The sequence below is a fragment of the Falco naumanni genome, chromosome 15, assembly GCF_017639655.2.
Source record: "Falco naumanni isolate bFalNau1 chromosome 15, bFalNau1.pat, whole genome shotgun sequence".
NCBI classification, from domain to species: domain Eukaryota; kingdom Metazoa; phylum Chordata; class Aves; order Falconiformes; family Falconidae; genus Falco; species Falco naumanni.
This window is the reverse complement of record NC_054068.1, coordinates 20,636,085-20,660,013: the sequence shown is the minus strand read 5'-3', so window position 1 is coordinate 20,660,013 and position 23,929 is coordinate 20,636,085. Positions and strand designations below refer to the sequence as shown.

The 23,929-nt window shown below is 41.4% G+C and overlaps 1 protein-coding gene across 3 annotated transcripts in view; it reads left to right on the top strand.

The window, feature by feature from the left end:
- The first annotated feature begins 745 nt into the window (after positions 1 to 745).
- The window catches only part of CBFB (core-binding factor subunit beta), a 42,907-nt gene continuing 19,723 nt past the window's right edge, over positions 746 to 23,929 (top strand). For all 3 annotated transcript variants that reach the window (XM_040615373.1, XM_040615372.1, XM_040615375.1), the window contains exons 1-4: positions 746 to 855; positions 1,045 to 1,131; positions 5,598 to 5,714; positions 23,647 to 23,763. In XM_040615373.1, coding sequence (XP_040471307.1) covers positions 778 to 855; positions 1,045 to 1,131; positions 5,598 to 5,714; positions 23,647 to 23,763 — 399 coding nt within the window. In that variant the 5' untranslated portion in view covers positions 746 to 777. The remainder of the gene's footprint in view (positions 856 to 1,044; positions 1,132 to 5,597; positions 5,715 to 23,646; positions 23,764 to 23,929) is intronic.

Here is a 23,929-nt window from a genome sequence, read left to right as displayed (position 1 = left end):
GGGCTCTGGGGGCTGGGGGGCAGCAGGGGGCCGCTTCTGGGCCCAACCGTCCTTCGGGCCAAGCCGGCCCCCGGCCGTCGCTGCCCTGAGGGGAGCTAGAGGAGGCCGGTGCGACACCCGCACCAGCCCATCTCTACCTGCCCCCTCCTCGCCAGCACCCCCAGCCGTGGGGGCACGATGCGGCCATCGCCTCCTCCTCCTCCAGCGCCCCCGGGGCAGGTGCAGGGGGTGGCCAGGGAGGACCCGCCGCGCCCTCGCTGTGAGGGGACCCGGGGGGAGGCCGCTCCCCGCCCGCAGCGGCTCCCCTCGAGAGCAGGAAGCCGGAAACCAGCGAGACAAGCCGCGTTAACGGAGGGGGGGGGCGGGGGGCGGCCGAAGCGGCCCCGCTCCCCTCAGCCCCGCGGGTGAGTCAGGGCCGGGCCGGGGGCGGCGGGCACTGAGTCACCCCCCCGCGCTTCGCCCCGCTTCCCGCCCGCAGGGAGGGCGCCCCGCGGCGCATGCGCGGCGGCGGCGGCGGAGTTGTGAATGGTGCGGCTGTTCGGCCGGAGTTTACGAGCCGGGAGGAAGTCGCGGGGGGGGGTGGGGTGGGGGGGAGGCGGGCAGCGGCTGCCGCTCTGCGCGCGCGGCGGAGGGAGGAGGAGGAGGAGGGAAGGAGGCAGGCGGGGAGGGGGGCGCCGCCGGCGGGGGCTAACAAAGGGCGAGGCGAGCGCTGGGGCTGGGACAGCGCGGGGCGGGCGGGCGGGAGGGAGGGCAGCCGGCTGCGGCGGCCCCACCACCATGCCGCGGGTTGTCCCCGACCAGCGGAGCAAGTTCGAGAACGAGGAGTTCTTCAGGAAGCTGAGCCGCGAGTGCGAGGTGAGGCGGCGGCGCGGCCCCCTCCCGCCCTTCTCCCCCCGCCGCGGGGAAAGTTTCCGCGGGGAGCCCCGCGCCTCGCCTCAGCGGGCGAGCCGAGCCCGGCGGCGCGGGGAGGCGCAGTCTGTGCACTCCGCTGCCCCCTTATCGCCGGGATTGGCCCCTCCTGATTGCGCGCCCTGTTCTCCGCAGATTAAATACACCGGCTTCAGGGACCGGCCCCACGAGGAGCGGCAGGCCCGCTTCCAGAACGCCTGCCGCGACGGCCGCTCCGAGATCGTAAGTGCCGCCGCGCTCCCCTCGGGGCCCGCCGGGACCGGGCCGGCCTGTCAGCCGCGGGCAGGGGCACGGCCGGCGCCCTCCGCTGCACCTCCCCACGCTTCGTCTTTTTAAATTTATTTATCGGTTTTTTAAATGAAAAGTTTCGGGGAGCCTTTGAGGAGGAGGAACGGCTCCAAGGAACTACGCGAAAGGCTGCGCGCCGGGCGTGGCGGGAGCGGGCGGTGCGGGGCGGCGGGGCCGGGAACTTCTGCGGGGGGAAACCGCCTCGGCCGCACGGCGGGGACAGCGGCTCTCCCCCCGCAGGAGCAGGGCTCCTCCGCCCGGAGGTGTGACAGCCGTCCGGGGCGCGGGGGGGATGCCCAGGTGCGGGATCCTCTCCCGCAGCCACCGCCGCTTGCTCCCCTCCCTAGGCACGTGTTACAATTATAACCTGCTTGTCTCAATATTCATCTTCCCCCCCCCCCCTTTTTTTTTCCCCCCCCTTTTTTTTTTCTTTTTCCCCACCCTCGGAAACAATAGCTTTCCGAAATGAGTAAAATTACTCAGTAGACGCTAGCCGAAAAGTCTCAAACGAGCTGTTTGATGTATTGGCGAACTAAATCAAATGCTTCCAACGTTAGGCTTTGAGACTCGCAACTTCAGCCCCGTTTGTCTCATTCATTAAGGTTAGGTACAGACTGCTCTCTCCTGAATTAAGAAGTGAGATGAAGTATGGCTCGGAGTGGTCAAGAGCTGACTCGTTATTTCCTGGTTTGGTTTCTGCTATGTGTTCCTTCTGTAGGATCAGTACCTCCTACAGAGGACTGCTGTTAACTTCTTGACTCTTTGCTGTTCTTAAAATGCAGAAGTAACCTCTTTTTCATGTACAGTATATAGTGAAAGATGAGGTCAAAATTCCCTTTCCGTAGAAAATAACCCCTACTTTCACCAAGTTTGGTTTATGGTGATTCTTTAATTTCATGTGGTACCAATACTGCCAGTTGGTTCACAAGGAAATTATTCTTACGCATGTCCAAACAAATATAATTGAATGCCAGTTGCTGCAACTGATCTAGCTTGTTTGCATTTGTGAGTAAAAGGATATATAGTCAGGGATATGGTTGTCTTTTACTGAGTAACTTTATTTTAGCTGAATCTTATGCCTGCTTGTTATCTGTAGCCTTAGAATCTGTAATATTATTTTGTGAGAGGCCCCCTGTAGTCAGTCTCTTAATTTTACTAATTTTTTTACATTCATTTTTGATTGTGTCTGTTTGCTTCCTTTAAAAAGTCACTGGGGAAGCAGCGGGTAGGTAAGGAAAATGTAGTTTGCTGAGGAAAACATACAAGGATCTAAAGTTCCTGAACAGGTGAAGCTGCGTAGTGTGGCAGAGTCGTGTCATTCCCCCCCTGCCCCACGCAGTTATTTATATAAATGGGGAATCACTGTAGTTTCACCTTTGTACTTCTAAGCTTGCTACTATCTTTTCTCTGCCTGAGCTTCATCCCTTGGAAGCAACCAGCGATGCAAGTTCTACATATTTTTGCTTCTACTTAATTATAAAACAGTCTCTAAATTTCTTGCTCTGAAACATCTGGTTTTGTTTTGTGAACAGGGCACAAGTAGTCAGGTTTATTTAGAAATGTAGTGTGTGTAATGACTGATGTTAAAAAGAGCTAGTAATTTTACTTTTTTTTAAAGTCCTGAATGTTTTGTCAGACATCAAGGGTTTATTCTTTTATCTCGAAGGGAGTCTTTGCAAATGACTTCAAATATTTTTAAGCAGGCAAAAAAAACCCCACCCAACCCAGAGAGCAGCATAGGGATTTAATGTAGAATTGGCAGTTGGTTGTTGGTTACTTCTGTCAAAAAACTCTTGATTGAATAAAGAAAATAATTACCAGTATTACTGAGAAAGTAATTGTGAAATATTAAGAAATGTTTTGGGTTTACTGGTGTTGCTTTGGTAAGTTGAAAATAACTTTACATGTTCAGTTTGTTTTGGGAGAGTTCCTAACTACCTATTTGGAAGGTACTTCCATTTATGTTGTCTACGTGGGTCAGATCACCCTTGCACTACCTGACAAGCTTTTTGCAAAATTTGAGGCATATGTGTATGATAAAGTTTCAGACTGAGCTTTAAAAGGCTCTGTATAGAAGAATCAGAATTTTCTTACTTTCAAGTTTAAGACCATACTGGCGGTGTGATTTTAAAAAACCTCACAGCTCATTTTTTGAGTTTGCTTCTGACTAGAAGAAAATTGTTGGGTTTGGTGTAGTCCTGTGTGGTTACTAGCAAGACTGTTGTCGTGTTTTTCAGGATTGACCTATGATTTTGATTTGGGAAGCACATGGGTATTTTAATTGGATGGGTTTATCTGGTCAAAGGGAGGGAACAGGCTTCAAAAACCCAGAGAATAAATATCTACACAGCTTTTTAAATAGCCTAGAGTTTAAATGCTGCCTGCATGACTCTGTGAGGATGTGGGAATTTGTATACTTTCATTTTCTTCTTTTTTCTGATATACTTTTCCCATGGTTTTTGTGGCCCTCTAGCACAGGTTGGGGGGTGGAAGCAGGGAGGCTTGGGCACTTAACTGTCTCGCTCAGGGAAGCAAGTACAGTACTTGGGACCCGGTACCCGTGGGGCCTGTGGAAGCTGCAGTGGTCCGGAGGGCTGCAGCGGTCAGCTGGTTTGCACTCAAAGATCTCGCTCCTTGGCATTTTGTTTTGAGTGTATGAATTAAACACGTATTTGCTAAGGATGCTCAGAGGTGGGAAGGTAGTTCTTGAACAAACTGAAGTGGTGATGACTTACGAGTCAAAAATATTTGGAGATAGATATAATTATTTTGTTATGTAAATAGAATCACTTCGAAAGCAAAGGAATAATTCAAGCTAGTCAGTTCCCCTGCAGCCCTCACAGTTTTGATGCTTCCTATTTGTGCAAGTGTATTCTAGGTAAAGCTATTAAAATTGATTGAAATGCTTATCTTTGCATATTGTAGGGCAAACAAATATTAATGTACCGATACAGTATCCTGGCATTAGTAGGACTGATATTTCAATTTTAACGTCACTGAGAATGTGCTTAAGGGGAGATTTTAAAAACAAACAAACAAAAAAAATTAATAATCTGCTTTTAAAGATAGTCTGGAGTGGAACCTGGTTGCAGAGTATTAGCCTCCCTTGGCGAAGAGGGGAAAAAGTCAAGACAAAGCACTTCTACTTTCAAAATGGGAGGTATTAATCCTGTGACAGACAGTGTTGCAGTACATGACCGGAACTATCTTAAATAACATGTAGAGCTATTGTGTCATAGGTAGCAGCACAGTTATGCCATACAGTTGCTGAATTCTGGGTTGCTTGAAAGGTATCTGTCAGGAAATTCCAACTATTAGGGTAGTATTTGTATAGCTTTTAAGAAAAACTGTATTCTGGATTAATGACCATTTAAATCTTAAGTGATCATGGTAATCAATACAGTTATTTGATTGCAACAAATTGCGTTTAACCCTGGGATTTTGAGTAGCGTTAAATTCAGGGAGCATGTTTGAGTATTTGCAGGCTTGCAGGAGGTACTCACCTGTACCAGAGAGGAGTATAAGTACTGTGAATCTGACTTGCAAAAATAATTTTTTCTTTCATGTCTAGAAATTGACGTACTCTTCATGAGTTGGAGTTAAGATACACAAATAAATACAGAGAGTTTATACAGAAAACGGAATTTTATTTTCATTTGAAACCATAGCAAGTTATTTACTTGAAAGCAAGGTGTGCTTTTTCTAATATGGTTAAGTCAGTCCCTTTAATGATTTTACAAAGGGCTGCAGCGGAGAATTCCTACAGTTGCCTATTCTCACTGACACAGCATCTGCTGATTTGGATTTCACTGGTGCCTTAATGTGGCAAGAGGACTTCATCCCGTGAGGTTTAATTGAGCTGTATATTGATGCTGCTTGCCCGTAGATGATAAAACGGGAATATTTACATTTCAGTTCAGTTAAGTGTTGATCCAGGTACAAGCAGATAGTGAAAGGAAGCGAGTCCTTTTTCCTTCAAAAAAAGTTGACCCTCGTAACAGGGCTCAGGAGTTCATTTTCCTTCAGGAGTACTTCTTTTAGAGATATGCAAGCTCTTTAAAAAGCATGGGCAATTTTTAATGTTGCAGGTACTAAGTTGGTGCAGGGTATCCGGAGAGAACTGAAAGGACAGATTCTAATGTCAGCAAAACTGATTTGAAAGAAGTATTGATTCCATGTTGTATTTTATATCCGAAGCAGCCAATGGCAAATGTTGTCAAAATGGAATCAGATGTTTGTAACTTAATACTTAAGAAAAATGATGAGTGCATGTTTTTGACTTTAAGTATTCTCTGTGCTGCCTGGCTTAAGACATAAACTGATGTAAAAATAAATGACTGCCTGCATAATTTATGTAATGTCTTGCTCCCTGATCCTGTTTGTATTGATTTTTCTAAAAGGCTTTTGTGGCCACAGGAACCAATCTGTCTCTCCAGTTTTTTCCGGCCAGCTGGCAGGGGGAGCAGCGACAGACACCGACCCGGGAATATGTCGACTTTGAAAGAGAAGGAGGCAAGGTAAGAAGGAAATTGTTGCGACTGAAAGAAATTTTTATGTTGTGCTTATGATCTTATTAGTATGGACCACATGTATGATGTGAAATCATTAATATTTCACATCTTGGTGGTTGTAGGTTGTCACGTGAGTACAACTGGAAGCTGGTAGGAGAAAAATTGGTATCGCTTTGTTTTTGAAGCATTGTTAGCATTTCTGGAGGGGGAAACGTGGGCAGTAGTGGAGGCTTTTTATTATTTTGAGGAACAGAACTTTATTTCTACTGTCATGCTGTGATAAAATTTTAGGGAACAATTTAAATTTGGTGTTGAGTAGATGCTTCTAAAATGATTCAGAAATTAGACTTTGGCCAACAAATTATGGTAGGCGCATGAAAATTTGCACTTTGAACAGGTTACTTCATTGGGTCTTAGGTTGCCGGTTGATACAGCCAGTATTTGGTGTGCTGCTTAGTGGAATGAAGCTTTTTTTCTTAGTTTCACAATGAACTATAATACAGAAACAGCATCGCTTTCAGAATTGATTTCTGAATATTCTTTTTCTGAGGTGGTTGTCCCATAGACTGATAGCGAAAGGTAGAACTCCCTGATGACAGTGATGGTTACTGTGAAGCTGTATTAGATTTAAAGTCAGAAACCTTGCTTAGTCTCATCAGAATAAAGTTACCGAAATCACTTAAAGTTGGTTTTGTTTTACAGGAAAAACATACCTTTAAAATATAGATGCTGTCTCTTATCTATGCTACTGTAGATGCTTTGGGACTCATCCAAAGATCCCCAAGTTCAATAGGAGACTTTCTGCAGACCTCAGTAGGTTTGGACCAGCACTTAAGCCCCCACAGTCTTTCTGTTTCAGGCTAGTTTCTGTATAGTTTTTTCACTATAAAGGTTTTTTTTTTTTAAATGGACTACAAAATCCTTGCTTTTGCCTAACATTTTTTACCCGCTCTTGTAACTAACAGCAATGCTACCAAACCCGCCAGGCATATTGGGTCTTTTAAATGCTGCTAGGTGGAAGATAAATATTTCCTATAGTGGGAAAACTTGATTGGAAAAAAAAAATTCCTGAGGGCAGTTATGGTATTTGGAATTCAAGTTAATGAGTTTTTTTGGAAAAAATTGTTTTCCATTCAGTCCTGTGAGGCTTGCAGAAGTTGAACAGACTGGGGGAGAAGGAGTGAAGTTGGCTATGCTGGGTACTGACTGCTTTGCTAAGGAAACCGAATTGAATCTGGCTCTTATTGAAAAATATTGATTCTGGCTCACAATTGAATGAGGAATTTTTCTTGTAATGTGTAAGAAGACTGAAGTCTCTCTTCTTGCCAGTTCAGAACTTAATTTTATTTACTCCTATGATTTTTTTTTAACTTTGTTTCCTCTGAATGAATTCTTAAAGTACTGAACTACTTCATCCATTTTCTTGTGTTGTCTTAATCATGTAAGAGCGTGGTAGATAGGCTGTGTATTAAAATAGAACATGAGCCTCAATAAATGAATGCCACTCCCTGTTTGATGTGTGTTTACAGTAAATTCTGGAGCACTTCGCTAAAATACTTAGAAGAATTCATCTGAATGAGGCTAGAGGTGGACATACTATTAAATAGGAATATTGTTCTGCTCTAGTATGAACAAATTGCAAATTCAGTGTTGTAATAAAGTTTTATTAGCATAAATCACATGTGAATGCAGGCTTGCTCTGCACAGAATTAAACTTGTCTGAAAGTAAGCCACTCCCATAACTTCAAAAGAGGAGTAAGCAGAATGTCAGAGTGTTTCTTACGTTATCAACAGAAACAGTTAAGTGTTTCATATGAATTGTCTGAGATTTTGTCCTCTATAGATTTGTCTGTTCGGTTTTATTAAAAATTTCTTTCGTGGGCTTCAGCAGTCTCTTTAACACCATGTGATTTTTGTGGCTCTGTGCAACATTGTTTTATGAGCTTTGATTCTTGAGGCAGTGCATAATGTGTGTTTGTTCATCACTGGATTTAAGCCAGCAAGGCATGTTTTTAATTATATGGATAAAAAAAGCGTATGGGGGGAGCTGTCAGTTAATTATTATTTTAGGCATTAGTTTGAGATTTAGAATGTAGATAAACTTACCAACACCAGAATATTTTTATTCTGGAATTCTGCTTCAGTGTTTGGCTAAGCAAAATGATGGCCCAAAATAGTTTATCCAGAGTTGAAATATGTCACTATTGTGCCTAAGCAGTTTTGTAGGCAGATTGACAAAGCTACCAGTGCAGTGTCTGCTAGAACTGCTGCTTAAATCATTGACTTTTAGAAAGAGCAACACCTTTGTGAATATGTGAAAGCTGGGATTCTGTGAATATCTACTTCATAGGCTTGAGGTTTTTCATTTTGGTATTTCTTAACTGAGGGGGCTTTCGTATTCTTAATTTGTCTTTTAATTTGTTGATGCATCTGATGTTCACAGTGGGTGGGTAGGCCTCTAGTGGATATCCTGTCTTCATTAATTCAAGAATTGGATAGCTAAGTGTTCACTTAATGTTTCTATTCATTTTAAACTCAAGCTTAACATTTTTTTTTGAGATAGTTTTAGCATTCTGTGCTGTCTTTGCCCTGCAGCAAATTCAATTGTGTATTTGAGCAATTTTTCAGGTTTGTCATAGCAAAATAAAAAGTAGCACTAAAAATAGGTCCCTGGATTGTAAAAATGATAGAATGTTGTATTTCATTGTGATCGTAGGAGGGTGTGGGGTGCACCAAATGCAGTGTGTGCCCTGTTTCTGGGTATCCGAACCATACCAAGGCTTCCTGATCCATTGTGTTGTCAGCTAATGTCCAGTTCTTTTTTTCTTTTTTTTTTTTAAGAATAAACGAATAGATATTGTTAAGAAATTCAGAGGCAGACAGTATAGTAGTGTAATGTATTACCTGACATTTCACATAATTGAACCCTGGAATGGATGGGAGAGCTTTATTTTCACCTTTGTTCTCTGATACCATTAGTTACTTGGGCTAGTTTTATTGTGCTTACTGAACTTCTTTACTTTTTACTTCAGTTTTATACTGATACCCTATGAACTTCAGGCTGAACCGTGTGTGTGTGTGGGCTTCGATGCTTCTTGAAACCTGATTTTATTGAAAGTCCCCTTGTTCTGTTAAGAACTGTGTGATCAGCTTTCTTTGCATGATTCATGTTGTACACTTCCTATAGGAAGATGAAATGTCCCTGGTTTTCATTTGTTATTCGAGACATTTATAATAGCTCTGGTCTTTCTTACCTGAAAGAACATTAGTTCTTGAGTATTCTCTTTTATTGTTTAAATACCGGTCACTACAGTGATGAAGTGTGTGAAGTTGTTTTACTTCCTTCCCCTTTACAATACTATTCTCCATCTCGCTTCTAATGCGGCTTAACTTCCTGCCTGCTGCTTGGCGGCAGCTGCTCATAAAGCAGAGTCTTCAGCACAGGCCTATTTTGGTATAATACGCTATGAACCCCACAACTCTGGAGGAAAGCACATCAGACATGATTTAAATTGATTCAGAGTGCCTGGTATGCCACATGTGTGATGTAGCTAGGATTTCTACTCTTTGGACCGTTAACATTTTTCTAGCCGTAAGTAATGATTACCAAACCTCACTTTTCTTCCTGAAGATGCCGAGTTTCTATACATGCAGGTTTTTGTCATAACTAGGAAGTTTTATTTGGCTATAAGTTGATGTTAAGTGCTTGGATGAATCTAAAAAACTGAAGATCTCTGCTTTGCTGCAGACATTACAGCAGTTACAGAAATGTAATGAGAATGAAAGGTGCTGTATTTGAATAAAAACTATATTTAAATGGCAGCCAACAGCACCAGTTTTCCACTTGTGTCCTATTTTCTCACTAGAGGCTTGATAGATAGGACTTGTCCACAAATCAGTGTTTTCTTTTCTGACTTTAGCAATACAATTTCACGGATTATTGGGATGGTGTATTGGTTGCTCCATTTTCTGAGCAAATGCAATTTCCAGTCAAACATAGGATCCCAGTGTACCCAGTGGAATTTGCTTGGAGAGTAAAGGCTTAATTTATGAGAAACATCTGAATATCAGGGCTAACCTGGATTGAATCGGGAGTTTTACTTTCTTTACTTTGATCCCCACCGCTTTCTGAAGAACTTAGATCAAACATCAAGTCATCCAAATAAAGTTGGAGTAGCAGCTTTCTTTTTTCTTGCTTTAGGTATGCTTATGTTGAAAAAAATGGTGAGGAGGGTTTCTGGGAAACTGATTTACAGTTCCAACTCTCATTTTACCTTCATGGTAGTGCTAAAAAGCCGTATTCCTTAAGTTGCAGTATTTTCAGTCCAGCAGTATTTGGGTTTTTTGTATTGTTACCATCTAGAATTTTCTCATAGATAGCAGTTACTTGTATATGTTCCCTGCAATCCACTGAGTCTCTGGACAAAAAGGATTTGAGTTTAATCGTTTCCCAGATCAGTGGGAAAAGATGCCTGATGTTAGGGATTTAGGGAAGAAAAAAGAAGTATGCTAGAACCCTAATATTTTAAGATCATACTGTGGTGTGCCACTACATAGGGCAGACTGTCTCAGTCATGAGATGCATGTGGTCTTAACAGTTGTCAAGGCTTCATCATTTTATTTGTCTGTAGTAACATAATGCTCCTTCACATGATTGTAAAGGTCTGCTTAAAGCACTTCCGAAGACAGTGCTGCGACCCTGAAGACTTGGGCATCACCTAACAAAAGTTCACTGAGGTGTTTGTATGTGGCAGAGGCATGTAAGATGTAACTTAGTTAAAAAAACTAGCAAATGTTAACCTTTAAGGGGTATCGGGTGTCTCAGCATTCTTTGTGGATCGTGTTTTAATAAGTGAAGGCATCTGGTGGGGATGTTTCGTTTCCCAGAAGTTGTCCTGCTCATAAATGTTTTCTGTTGCTGAACAGTCTTGTTGCTTCCAGATCTGAAGTTGAACTGAGGTTCATTGCCATAGCTCTGTACAGTCCTTGACTGATTTTTAGCTAGTCCCTTAATGTACTGGTGGGTTAGGATAATGATATTTTGGGGTCAGATTTTTATCATGTTCATCTGCTATTCTCAGCCTTTGTGCTAGCAGAATGATACAGAATTCCTCTTCTGGCTTAGCTCCAGCTTGCTTCAGGAATGTGGAGCAGGGAAGAATTGGCTGGTGCCTGTCCTCAGAGCTGGCGCTTTTCCTGAGCACCCCTAAACAACTGTTCATCCTCCTGCTCGGGTCTACCTGATGACCCCACATCCCCAAAACATTGTGGTGACTGGGAGAGATTCTTCTGTGAAGGTGCATCAGCTGATGAACTATGTGTGCGGAGACCCTTCAAGGTGCTTTTGCTTGCTTCAGCCAAGGGAGGTGGTGGTGCCCTGATGAAGCCCACACTGTCATTCCTTTTAACCTTTCTCGGGCTTTTTCTGTAAGCTTTAAACAAGGGAATCAGCGTGTGAATGGCTGGTCTGACAGCAGAGAAATGGGTTTGGTGGATATATCCAGATTGTAACCAGCCTGTCTAAACAGCTTAATTTTTTTTCCTGGAGTTGTGTGGTGAGAGTCCTACAAAGGCTTGGTGAATGAGAAGAATTCTCTTTCCTGGATGGTTCCCTTGATCAGTTGTCATCCAGGATCAGCTAAATGGTTTGGGTAAAATACTAGTTTTCCGTAGATGCTTGTGATTCTAGATTTTATTGTTATGTTTGTGCTTAAGTCTTATTTAGCAGAGACTGCTCAGGTTCTTTTTTCCAGATAAGTGATTTCTCTCTTTATGCTCTTATACCACTTTTGCTTTAGAGAAGAGTGAAACTTTGTTTTGCCTAGACACTTTGAGGTGTTAGTTATTATGACTTGCTGTTGCATAGAGGAGAGCAATTTAATTGAAACTCCATTTGAAGCCAGGTAGTCATAGTGTTATCTTTTGCTTATTCACTTTCCCTCACAGCTGGGAGATCATTGAGTCATAGGATGGTTTAGGTTGGAAGGGATCTTAAAGATCATCTAGTTCCAGCGCCCCTGCCATGGGCAGGGACATGGAGATGCCTCTGTCTGCATGCCATTTATAAACTATTAACAGTCAGGAACTTGGATTTTGGGAAGAGAAATCTTTAGAGCTCGTGTAAGTTTTTAGGTACGTGTTGTCCTGTGCTGGCAAGAAACCCCAGACTGACGTTGGGCCAGTTGTTCTGCAGAGTGATTTATCACAGGGTGCCCCCGCCACTAAAGCATGAGTCACAGCAGGCGTCTCTCGTGTGACAAGGATCCGCAGCCTTTTCCCCTTAATCTTTTCGCTCCCCCCATCCTCCAGATATTTTTGTTACTGCACGCAGCCTTGTTCATGCATTACGGTGTGTGCAGTGATGATGTAATTTTGAAAGAATGCTTATGAAGAGTACTTGCAGCAGGGCTGTGCTGTTTGTGATGCCTACCTATCAACCCTTTCTGTAGGTCCAGAGTACTTAGGATCTGCTGTCAGTAAACCTGCTTCTGATTAGCTTTTATTACATGTTGTAGAAGCAGTTATTCAGTCATATTTTACATATTACCTTGAAATTTTTCCAGTGGTCTAAATGCACCCATTAGAGTTGTAAAGACAAGACTTCAAATTTACTCATACCATCATCCTAAAGTTTCCCAGCAGAGGAAGGAAACCAGAGTTAGCGAGCTAAACTTTGCATTTGGGAACCAGCTATATGGAAGAGCAGATGAGTGGTGTGTGGCGGAAAGCAGTGCTTGAGATCTCTGCAGCATAGACACTGGAAGAAATCCAGACATTTGGATTGTTGTATCCTCTTGTTTGCATATCGTTCTCCACTTACTAAGCAAAGTTGTTAACATTATGCTTCTTAGGCACTCTTATAAATGAATGAGAAAAGTAAGAGCATCACTGTCGGGAAGGTTGTCTCTTTCTTCGTGAAAATCACTTAATGCTTCATATTTAAAAAAAAATAATCAAGAAGATGATGAAACATTTGCTGCAAGAAACTGTTGTTTTTCTGAAAGTTACTGAAATGTTTCTTCAAGCTTTATTGTCCAAAGCAGAAGTAACAAAATGAGCTAATTAGCTTGCATAATTGTATATTTGATGTTTAACAAGTTGGTCTGGCGAAAGGTGTACTGTGACAATAATAGGTAGGAAAAACGAGGAATCTTGCACAAGACTGCCATTCCAAGATGTTGAGTGCTAGTGAAAGGATCATTTTTTGGGGAATAACTGATGCTGCAGATGTTTTGTCTTAGCAGAAGGTCTATATGCTTTTTTTTTACAGTAATATCTAGGCTTGTATATGAGATCCAAATTGTAGCTACTTGAGGAGTCTGTGCAAAACTTCTGCCTTCGTTCTGTGTTTGGGGTACTTTACTTAGTTGCACCAGCAGCTGTATGTTGTGGGACTTCTGGATATACAATTTGTTTTATCTGTTCATCTCAGTATAAATATAGAACATAAAACCTATGGGGGGTGACAGGAGAGTTGTTAAACCTGGCATGATTTTTACAGTAAGGGTCATTAAATTTGATTTTCTATTGAAATACAGTGACCAAAGACGAAGTGTTGTTTTTTCACATTTTTCAAATACTTTTGGGTCTGAAATCTAGGGAAGAAAGGAGCTCTGGAACACATGAACGGGGGCTTTTACGTCCTGATGAAATCTCTCCTGATGGCAGTTGAGAAGTAGCCAGCATTGTTTGACAAAACAGGATGGAGGTGACCAGGATAAATTTTTAGCCTCTTTTCAGCCAGTGTATTCCTTTAAAATAGATTAAAGAAAGGGAAAAGCTTACGTTCTTCAGTAGAGGCAATACCGGACTTTTCTTTATCTTTTTGGAGAACTAATACAAGCCTAAAGAATGCATATGAATAGGAAAACTTAAGGCAGAAAGGCATCTAGACAAAGTGAAACAACTGTAGTAGTGTATTTTTCTTATGCTCCTAAATTTAGAGCATTTGGGGATTTCTTTATAAAGCTTGCATGCTTCTCTGGGTTTTTTTTTTGGTTTGTTTGGTTGGTTTTTTTTTTTAATATATTGAGGGCAAGCATTTTCACATGGGTAGAGGAGCAGTGGGCAATCATCTCATGCCCAGATGGCCCCGACCAGGGGAATCTGAGTACAGTACCCTGCAATGTGGTTGCACAACCTGGTAGCCTGGTGGGTTTTCATTACCTGATGTTTCTGATCACTTCAAAAGGTCTTACAACAGATTGTGCATGTGGTACTTTCCTGACAAAGCAAAGCAGTGTGAGACTTTTTTAAGCTCTCTTCTGATACCTAGAACTTGAGAGTCAGACTTTTCAGGAAGTAATGGCTCATGTCAGCTATCAATTTTTTCAACTTCAAGAAAATGAATCAGTAGGTGGTTTATAGGGAATAAAAATAAATAGTGCTTAAGGATTTACATCCATTCTCCTCTCCTGTGAGTCATAGTGTTGGTTCTGTCCTTTCCTGGTCTTGTGCTGAGAGAATTCTTGTTGCATTTTGGCTACACAAAGCTGTATTTATATTATTAACTGTCTTTATAACTGTGGGTTTTTTTTAGCATTTTGCTGTTTGCAGAACTCTGTATTAAACATGTATCTGAAAGTGCTAATTACTCTGGTGAAGAAAATTCTCAGCCATTGCTAATGATGTTCTGCAGAAGCTGATAGTTTTCTACAGAATAATTATGACACAATTACAAAGTTTTATTGGATGATGAAAGCTACATAGTTGTTACGATATACAAAAGAAGAAAAATCATTAACTTGCAGTATTTCAAGGCTTGATGCTGCATTACATGTTGAATATTCATGCAGTTTTTCTAGAACCTGAATCCTGCTTAAGGGGGAAGGTGAGGCTGTCGAAGTGCTCAAGAACATAATGAAAGTCAAAAGGCGGAAGAGGCAACTTTTCTTGCCCCTCTCCTGTTTGGGTCAGTTCTTGGGTGGTTTTTATTAATTGCTTGCCCATGTTGTCAAAATGGGTATCTTCTAGTTGAGTATACTTGCATTACACATTTCAGATTTTCAGTTCAAAAATACAGGTTTAATAGGCTATTTATTTGCACAAAGGCAGCATGGTGTGTAAATGATATATTTTAGATAAACCTCTCTTTCTAACCTTCTACTGGAGTTTCTAGTTATAACTGCTTTTTGCCTATGGTATTTTCTGAAAGCTTGAAAAGAACTGATTTCCCAACCAATTTTGAAATTTCCGTCTGGAAAATATATTCTGTCAACGTGGCAGAAAACAGTGTGTGTCCCTGTTAGTTAACTGGTTTTGTGAGTATAAGCAGCAAACCAGCAGCAGTGTCCTAGCAGTGTTTTGCTGCAAAAACATTATTCTTTTAAAACGTTGCAAGAAAGATTGGGTTTTGTTGTTGTTGGTTTTTAATGCATGCCATTTGGGGAGAGTAGATTTAAAATCCAGCCATCTTTCTCATGTAGAATCTAGTGGTAAAGATGGACTGATAAAAGACCCTGTAAGGTTTCACAGGGCAAAACCCCAGCATGTATTTGCCTTTCAGATTATCCTTGTACTCTGCTCATTGCATTCTTGTTGGTTCTTAGTTCCAGCTGTGTGGTTGGCCTTGTTGTTCTGAAGGTAAATGGAGTGAGTCTGAGCATGAGACACACGTCATGTTGGGATGCATTAGACCTTTTTGTAGTGACACTGTGAAAACAGAAGCCGTCTACTTTTTGCTTTGTATTGGGATTTTTTTGGTGGTTTTGGTTGAGTGTAGTGTATGTTTGCTGCTCAGTGCAGCAACTGCAGTATTTTGGAATGATGAACTGTGTCTGGAGCCCTACTTGTTATTAAGTGATGAGTATAATTTCTGTGCAGTAGCATTTTAGTATTTTTCACTGCTAGCTTCTAAGCCCAAGTACTGACCAGTGATCTTAATCCAGGAATAAAATGCCGTAGTCCCTGCAGATTTTAATCACATTTGTTCGGACATCCTTAATGCTTCATATCTGTTCTTAGTTACAGACTTATTTTTTAGTTAACTGAATTAGTAGCCTGCATAATTTAATGAAATATTGATCTGCTTTTGAAAACGAGTCATAATTACATTGTTGAGCTAACTACACAGAAAAAACACCCCTATAAACAACCAAAACACCATAAAAATACCAGATATTCTAAGTGACTTGTAAATTCTGCCTCTTCAGTGAAGATTTTTTTTTTTTAAGTTTTAGAAACCAAAAGAAAAGCCATCACTGTAGTTTTCAATAATAGAGAAAGCATGTTGAAAGAGGTTTTCTCACAGCTCTGATACTACTTAGAGATGTTTTTTTAATGGTAGTCCATACAAGGACTACATAGAGTTGTATCTGAGTTTTATTGAGATGGGCGTTTTCTGAAACTTTAGTGGTATTTTTAATAAAAACAGGTGACTTACATAAGCATACTTCAGAATTGTCCAAAGTACAAAACCAAAGACCCATCAGGTTTTGCTATGCAGTTGGAAATTGTGGCAAGTGTTTTCTGGGGTGGTTTTCTAGTTGTGGAGTGCATCCTTTCCTCGGGGAATACACCAGGGGAATGCTATCACCTTCTGCTATAACTGGAGAGCTAAAATGGGGGTGGGCTGGGTGGGTGTGTTGTTGGTGCTCTTGAATGGAAATTATTTTGGAAGTTTTAGGAGACTTTTTTTCTTTGCTGTGAAATGCCTTAAGCTAATGAGTCAAGATACAGCTTGAAACACCTTTGACATTATCATGTACCTATAGACCTGCAAATGTATAGGTTTCCACGGAACAAGGGAAAATGCATCCAAGGGTCTAAAACTTAAATTAAAGAAAAAAAAATATATTCATCTGACTCCTGAGTCTGTCGGGTACAGTATTTTGACTAAATTAAATCTTTCTGAGAAGTTAAATCATAGCTCCAACTTTATTAATAGACTTTAAGCAGAAGTACACAGAAGTAGAACGAACCAGGGATATATTGCTCTAAAGGAGGAAAATACAGGTGTTTAAAATCTCTTAACAATTTTAACTGCTTATATACAACAAACCCACGCAGATAATGGTTAAACTAATTAGCTCTATGCTCGGGTATTTACTTGTTGCTATTCAAATTTTAGTACAGGCTGTTAGCAATTCATAGGATATTTTATACTTCAGCAAATTCTTTTCTTCTAGATATTTTTTTCCTCACAGCTAGTGAATTTGTATTTTCACTGCTTTTGGTAATTTTAAAATGTTGTGGTACAAAAGACTGCATTTAGAACTTTAGTGTTCTTCCCTTTTATATTTTTTTTTTTTCTTAAGCATAACAGTCTAGATTCAGACTCTTGGTAAGCAGTTTTGTTAGTATTTCTGGTTTTGCTTGAGGAATCAACCTGTGTCATAGATGATGAAATAGAGAAACCCTATTTAATTTTGAATGTTAAACTTCCCAGAAATTATTCTTGTGTTCTGTAAAAACGAATGCCTGGGTGGTTTGGTTTTTTTGTCTTATTTGTGTGTGTTTTATGAGTGGGTGTTATGGCATGTGTAGGTAACATAGAGGAAAAACGGAAACTGAAAAGCTGAAAAGGGCTTTTTCCAAAGACTATTTTGTGCACTACAGCAAGCTTGATCATTCCTGATCTTAACTAGCTTCTTCTCTGATTATTTACGTAATCTAAAGTTGCAAGTGCAATGTCTTTGTGCCATCACCAAAAGGAGGAGCTGCAGGAGCTGGTCATGGGTGGAGAAGTGATGGTGCCGGGCCCCCTGGGGTCCTCTGTGCCCAGCCTGGGGTCCCTGGGCAGCCCTGTCCCAGCACTCATCAGCTAGCAAGGGCCTGTTGGTGGTGGCATGGTACAGCCAGGACATGGGTGCCACTGTTGACACTTCAAGCTTTGTTCATCTTGAAAGCCACAGCTGGCTCATCCATGTACGACTTAGGGAAGGCTTGTTTTGTCAGGAGGTATCGTTTCCTTTGCATTTTTACAGAATAGTGTAAGGTTTAGATTTTAAGAACCTCATTTTCATATAGTGGAAGCTGTTTCAAGATGTAGGTTTCAAAATAACTTAGAAAACATTTTCTTGTGTTTAGAGGAAGAATAATAATGTGCTTTGAGCCATGAAGACAGAAGGATTGATCTAAATTTGTTGGATTTTTGAGCTCTTACGATTTGTAGTGATGTGTCTATTGTTCTAAGATTAAAACCACTAAAAAGTCTAATTTGCTCATAGTGACTTCCTAAATGGGATTCTCTTCAACTGTTCCTATTTACTGTTTCATTCCCAGTTAAAACTGTTACAAGAGTTTTGTTTCAGAATTGAACTTAGAAAGTCTGAGGAATGCTGTCAACTCTGTCCATGACTTGGTTGTTTTTTGTTAGCTTCTTCTAAAACATGAGTTATCGGTATCTGAAAGTGTAGTCTGAAGCCTTGTGCGGAGTTGTCAGCTTTTGCTGTACCTTAAGTTGTTGTTACACTAATGAAGATACTATTTTGTTTTGTCCTCCAGATAACTGAGGATTTTAGTGTGTAAGTTCTGTCGCAAAAGAAAAGCTGTTTTAGAAAAGCTTGGTTTGTTTTTTTTTTTCTTTCTGGTGTGTGGGTTTCTTAGATTACTTCCCCTCTCATGCTCTGCCCACTCTTTGAAACCCAGGCTAGCAACCCGTCTCTGATTATGGTGTGAAGTGAGCCTTGGTATTTGAGGGGGACTAACTCAACTTTACATTTCATGACAGTCATGCCAAGTTTGTATGGCAAGACCACCACATTAAATATTATGAAAGCCTATATGTACTACTTTAAGATTTCTGTGAAAGGAAACAGATGAATACATATTTCCTATTCGAATGTTTTGAATAGGTAGTCTTCTTTTACTGGGCTCTGTATATAGAACGTGTTAAGCTGAAATGATGAGCTTAGCCTTAACTGATTTAACATCTTTCTTACTTGGAGTAAATGTTTACAGCTGTTTCTTTCTTAGTGGTCTGTTTTTCATATATGAAGTCACTGGGGAGGCTGCTGTTTTTAAATAGTTAAAAGTGGGGTATGATTCAAGGGAAAGTGGCATCAAAACCAGGACGGATGGACGGACGTCCGTGGGCCAGCCAAGAGAGAGGCAGCTTGTGTGAGCAGTTATGAATGGGCAGATGTGTGTGCAGTGAGGCAGACGGTGAGTCAGAACTGAGCCTCTTCTGAAAGAATGTGTATCGCCCCAGTGTGCTGGGAAAATGAAAACAGAAGGGGGGGGGGGGGGGGGGCGGGGAACGCACCGCTTCACTGGGGACTGGTGTTTCCTGGGGGGGTGGAGTTGGTCTCATCGGTGGCAGTGGCTGTTGTGAGCGTGCTGATTCATTAGCCAGTGGGTGGTGAGAGCTGTGTGCAATCTCTGGGGGAGGAAATGGCTTGCTTGCTTTAGGGAGAAGAAACATTTTCTGTAACTGCAGGATGTGTGGATGGAGCGTACAGATAGCATATCTGTAGCACATCAGTTAAATACCCTGGCATTGTGAGATAAGGATTTACTAGAGGACTAAAATAGGATGTGAAACTGAGGTTTTGTGTCTTGTGCTCAAGTAAAGCAGCTTTTTTTTTTTAAGTCATTGAGAATTGTCCTCTTGTCTGCTTCACTATTCAAATCAAGTTTGGTTTTTAAAATATGAACAAATGGTGTTACAGGAGCCACATCCCTGCCTATTTTTAATAATAAAGTTAGCTCCCCATTAGTTGGAGCTGGGGGAAAGGGTTGCTCATGTAAATGCAGATGAAAAGAAATAACAGATTAGTTAAAAGAGCACAAAAAGGAAGGTGGGATGCACTATATATTGAGGGTGTGATACGGAGGTATTTGAGGTAAAGCCTGCTGGTAGGCTGAGAGGGCACAAACACAGCTCAACAACTTGGAGCCTGACATAATTCATGCAGCACCTTCTCAAGTTTATGTGTGTTTATCGTGCTGTTCATCCTCCGTCCAGATAATCTGCCAGGAGATAAGAGTGTTTACTCTTCCTGGTTGTTCAGTCAGCAAGCAGAGTATTTGTTCTAACGCTTAAAGCCCGTTTCTGATGTAAAAGTAACATGGACTTTTCTTGTTTAAAAAATTCTAATGCTACTTTCATTTGTAGTAGGAATTAGAAATGGAAGATGTAGTTTGAGGTGAAATTAAACTTTTGTATAACAGTCACCTGAACAAAAATTCAGCTGGCATAAGCTAGTAAAAACTGCAAATGTCAGTATGTGACTGTTTACCTAGGTCCCAAAATCTAACTAATTAGCTTTGGCTGTGCCAGTGTATGGAAAATGAGGGTGCAAAATGAGTGAGAATTTAATTCTCCTCCTTCAACATATATATAATAATGCTTAACTTAGTTACACAACCATCTGCTGTCTCTGTCAGAAAAGCTGTACCTCGACCGTTTATAGGATGGACCGTACTCTGAAAGGAGACGGCTGTATAGCTTTTCCTCATGTACGTCCCAGTAATGGGGTTTCTTTATGTAGCGTTAAATACATCCACTGAATACGAAATTACAGTTGCCTGACTTCCAACCTCTCCATCTTCCTACTGCTCTCTAGTGCTTTTCACCAAAGTGTCTGAGTTTTATAAGACTGACTTCCAGATATTATTATGAAAGTTGCTCGGAGGTGCAGGGAAGATTCACTAAACTGTAGAAATGCAGTTTAAACTGGAGTTAGCAACAAACCCTTGCAAGACTTATCCCAGCAAAGACATCCTTTTGTCTACTTCTAATCTAACTGTGTAGCTCAGTAATACTAAGGAGGGAAGTTGGGATCTTTATAAAATAATGTGGCCTTTGCCCTCTTACTGTGACTGTCTTAGGGCAACTTTCAAAATAGAGAATTCGGAATGTTTTAAAAAGACAAACTTTGTGCTGGATTTTGAGGTGCCGTAACAGATCATTTGCACATAGACAAGAGCAGTAATTTATTAATAATTCTGTTAAGTTCGGAAATTTAAAGGGAACCAGCATGGCTTTATCTGAAAAGAAGGAAATAAAGTGGTTAAACGGTTTTGGCTACAGTCTTAGGTGGTTTCCATTATCCAGAAAGAGGGGGGGGGGGGGGAAAGGAGTCTAAATTCCTTTCTTTAAAATAAAGGAAAAAGCACCAGTATGCTTCATTGTGTGTTTTAATGAGAGAAAAGTTCCTGCATAAGCACATGTGTTTTCAATATGAATCGTACTAAATTTGAATGATTATATAGTAATTTCAAAACTCTGATATCTTGCTAAGGAATTCATCCATTCAGAGGTGAAAAATGTTTATTATCAGAGTTTTGAAGACCTCCTGAACCCAGCGACGTAAGGCTTTAAGGGCTCTGATTTGGGAGCACGGGCAGAGCACTTTATCTGGAAAGGTCAGGCTGCGTGCCAGTGGTTCACAAGCTGCTTTGTCAGCAGCTCAGCTGTTGGTCACTGTGCTCAGGGCAGGCAGCAGTACTGACGTCGGCTCTGTCGACTTGTTTCCCTTTTCCCCTTTGACTTCTGAAGACTTTCACACCATTTCCAGCACTGCTTAGGCTTCTAGGTGATGCGCAAGGCGCGTTGCATTTGAAGTACTGAGCCCTGAGCAGCTACATTGAGCTGCCTAACGTTTGCACTGGGTGAATCTCATGCGCTAGCAGCCGCAGTGACCAAGGCAACTGGACAGCCCTGGAGATGAGGCAGTTAGAGGCAGCGTAATATTCCCTGTCAAAGAAACAAACAAAATATACTCTCCTCCTGGACAACTTGAAAAGCTAGATCTTGTCATCTCTGGGAAGTCCTGTGTAACTTTCAATGTCTCAGGCTTTTGTTGTGGGCCAGGAGGATAGAGGAGGCTAGGTGGAAGGCAGACCCCAAAAGATGATGAGCAAAATGCTCACTTGCCTTCTGCAAAAAGTAACTAGCGTTGGAGTACAGACTGTTTTGTCTTTACAGACCTGTAGTTAGATTATGCTGCTTCCCCCCCCACCCCCTTTGAATTATTCTGCATTCTTAGAAGAGAATGGCTTTTGATTCTAATAGCCTCTTTAACTGTCTTTCACTTCTAAATAATTAAGCACGTCTGTTAAATTGATGGTGCGTACTTCGTTTATTTCTTGTGCGATGAATGAGTGAAGACTGTGCTGAAAGAGAGTAATGTTGTATTTTGTGTGTTTGAAATGATTAATCTTGAAATGAGTGCTGTGGGAGGTGGTTTCCTGGTAGTCCGTGTCTTACTCATGCTGGTTCTGACACCTCTGCTCGCAAAGGCCGTTAGATCGGCACTGTGCATAGTGTGCTGTCATCACGGAAGACATAGGTGTGATGACTTGCATAGCTGGGCTGTGAACTCAAGGACAGAAAACCAGTCTGTGCTCTTAGTGCAGACCGTGCGGTAGGAGAGATGATGCAAAGAAGATAGGCTTGAACTAGCTGTTATTTCTTCATTACCAAGCTACTGCTTATTGTGCTTATTAAAACTTACAGAGTATGCCACTTGATACTGAAGTGTGCTAAGCTGTAAAAATCAAGCTGAGAGATCAAATGTGTATTTTCTTGGGCAAATAACATTACTTGTTTGTCAATTGGTTTCATGTTATTTGTCCCCTTTCTTCCACTCATGGATTGCCTTTGATCTTGTTCAGCGCTTAATTTTACCAGGACAGCTTTTGCAGAAGGAAGTCTTACTTTCCTTCTATACCTCCTCTTTCTCTAAGCCTTCTCTTTTTCGGCTTGGATGACCTTAGCTGGTAAGTGTGGAATTGAGCAAGTAGGCACAGTTGGGGTGCTTTGAAACTCACTATAGTGCTGAACATCAATTGTACTTTGATGAGGATTTGCCAGAGGATGAATTTAGAACTATTAGAGGAGGCACAGTGTGAAAATTCCCCTACCTAGCTGGGCCGCTCCTGAAGACTGAAAAGACTCAACAGGATTTTGAATGTCTTGGCAGTCTTTAAATCTGCAGTGGGCACAGACCTGGGTGCAAGGTTTGCCTCTTTGGCAATTCAACATAGACAGACTTCTGGTCCGTGAGAGGTTTTGACTTGACAAGTAGTCTGAAATAACTGCTGAAGGTTGATTATTTTATTTTTTTAAACCACCACCACCTACCTTATAATATAGGTGGTTTTGCTGTGGTGTGGTGGGTGTGGCTTTTTGGTTGGTTTTTTTTTTTTAAAGGCTGGTGTCATTAAATCTAAGGTGTCAAACTCATTTAGTGTTGTTTTTTCTTCTTTTTAAATTTCCTGTGTGGACATTAATCTCTGGTCTTCAGAAGGGGAAATACTTCTGCTTTAAATCACTGTTATCATCTGCCGTTATCTAGATGTAGGGCCTTAAGCTCATGCATTATTCCTTGCTGCAGCTTAAGGCACTGTGCACCTTGATGCTGTAGATGGGTTTTGATCATCTGGTGTTGCTTCCTTTGAAAAGCCTTTCACAAATGCTAGAATAGACACAGGAAGACTTTCTTATTTTTAGCACAGTGTGTATGTATGGTGTATTTAACTAAACGGACTAATTTGTGAATTTGAGGACTGAAACCAGTGCTTGTTCTTTCTTGAAAGAGCTCGTGTATTGGGGTGAGGTACAGTGCTTCTTGGAAGTAGGGAAGCATGTGTTCGTTTAACCATTTAAATGTGCTGTAAGGGATCCTCCCTGTCTGGCAGCATGCCACTTTCTTTGTGACACGAAGGTAAGCTGACAAGAAAAACAGTTACTTTAACTGAAAGCAGTAACAGAATTCTAACCAAATCCTGGTGCACGCCAGTTTATAAAATGAGAACACAGCTTAAATTTATTCCACCCAGTACAGTAGGCAAAAGTTACCGCACTCACTTGATTAAAATGAGTTCTTGGAAAGGAGGCAGGAGAAGCTGTTAAGTGGAGTCTCGTGTTACCAGCTGGTTTGGATGTTCTTCTAAGAATACATACAGAAGCTTCCTGCATCAGTATTTTCATTGTGCAGGCATGTGTGTAAATGCTTTCAAATCGGTAGCATGTGTTATGCTTTTATTTCAGGTGTACTTGAAGGCACCTATGATTCTCAATGGTGTTTGTGTAATCTGGAAAGGCTGGATAGATCTGCAGAGACTGGATGGTATGGGCTGCCTGGAATTTGATGAAGAGAGAGCACAGGTAAGAAGACAGTCTGCCCATCGCTACTGTGCCTTAGATGTTTGTTCTTCCGGAAGGAAACAGGCAGTCAGGTAGCAATCACTTGCTTGTTTTCTGCCTTCACTTTGAGTACAAATTCAAAGAAAATGTACAGAAATGTGTGGTTGTAGCTGAACTAGTGTTTTAA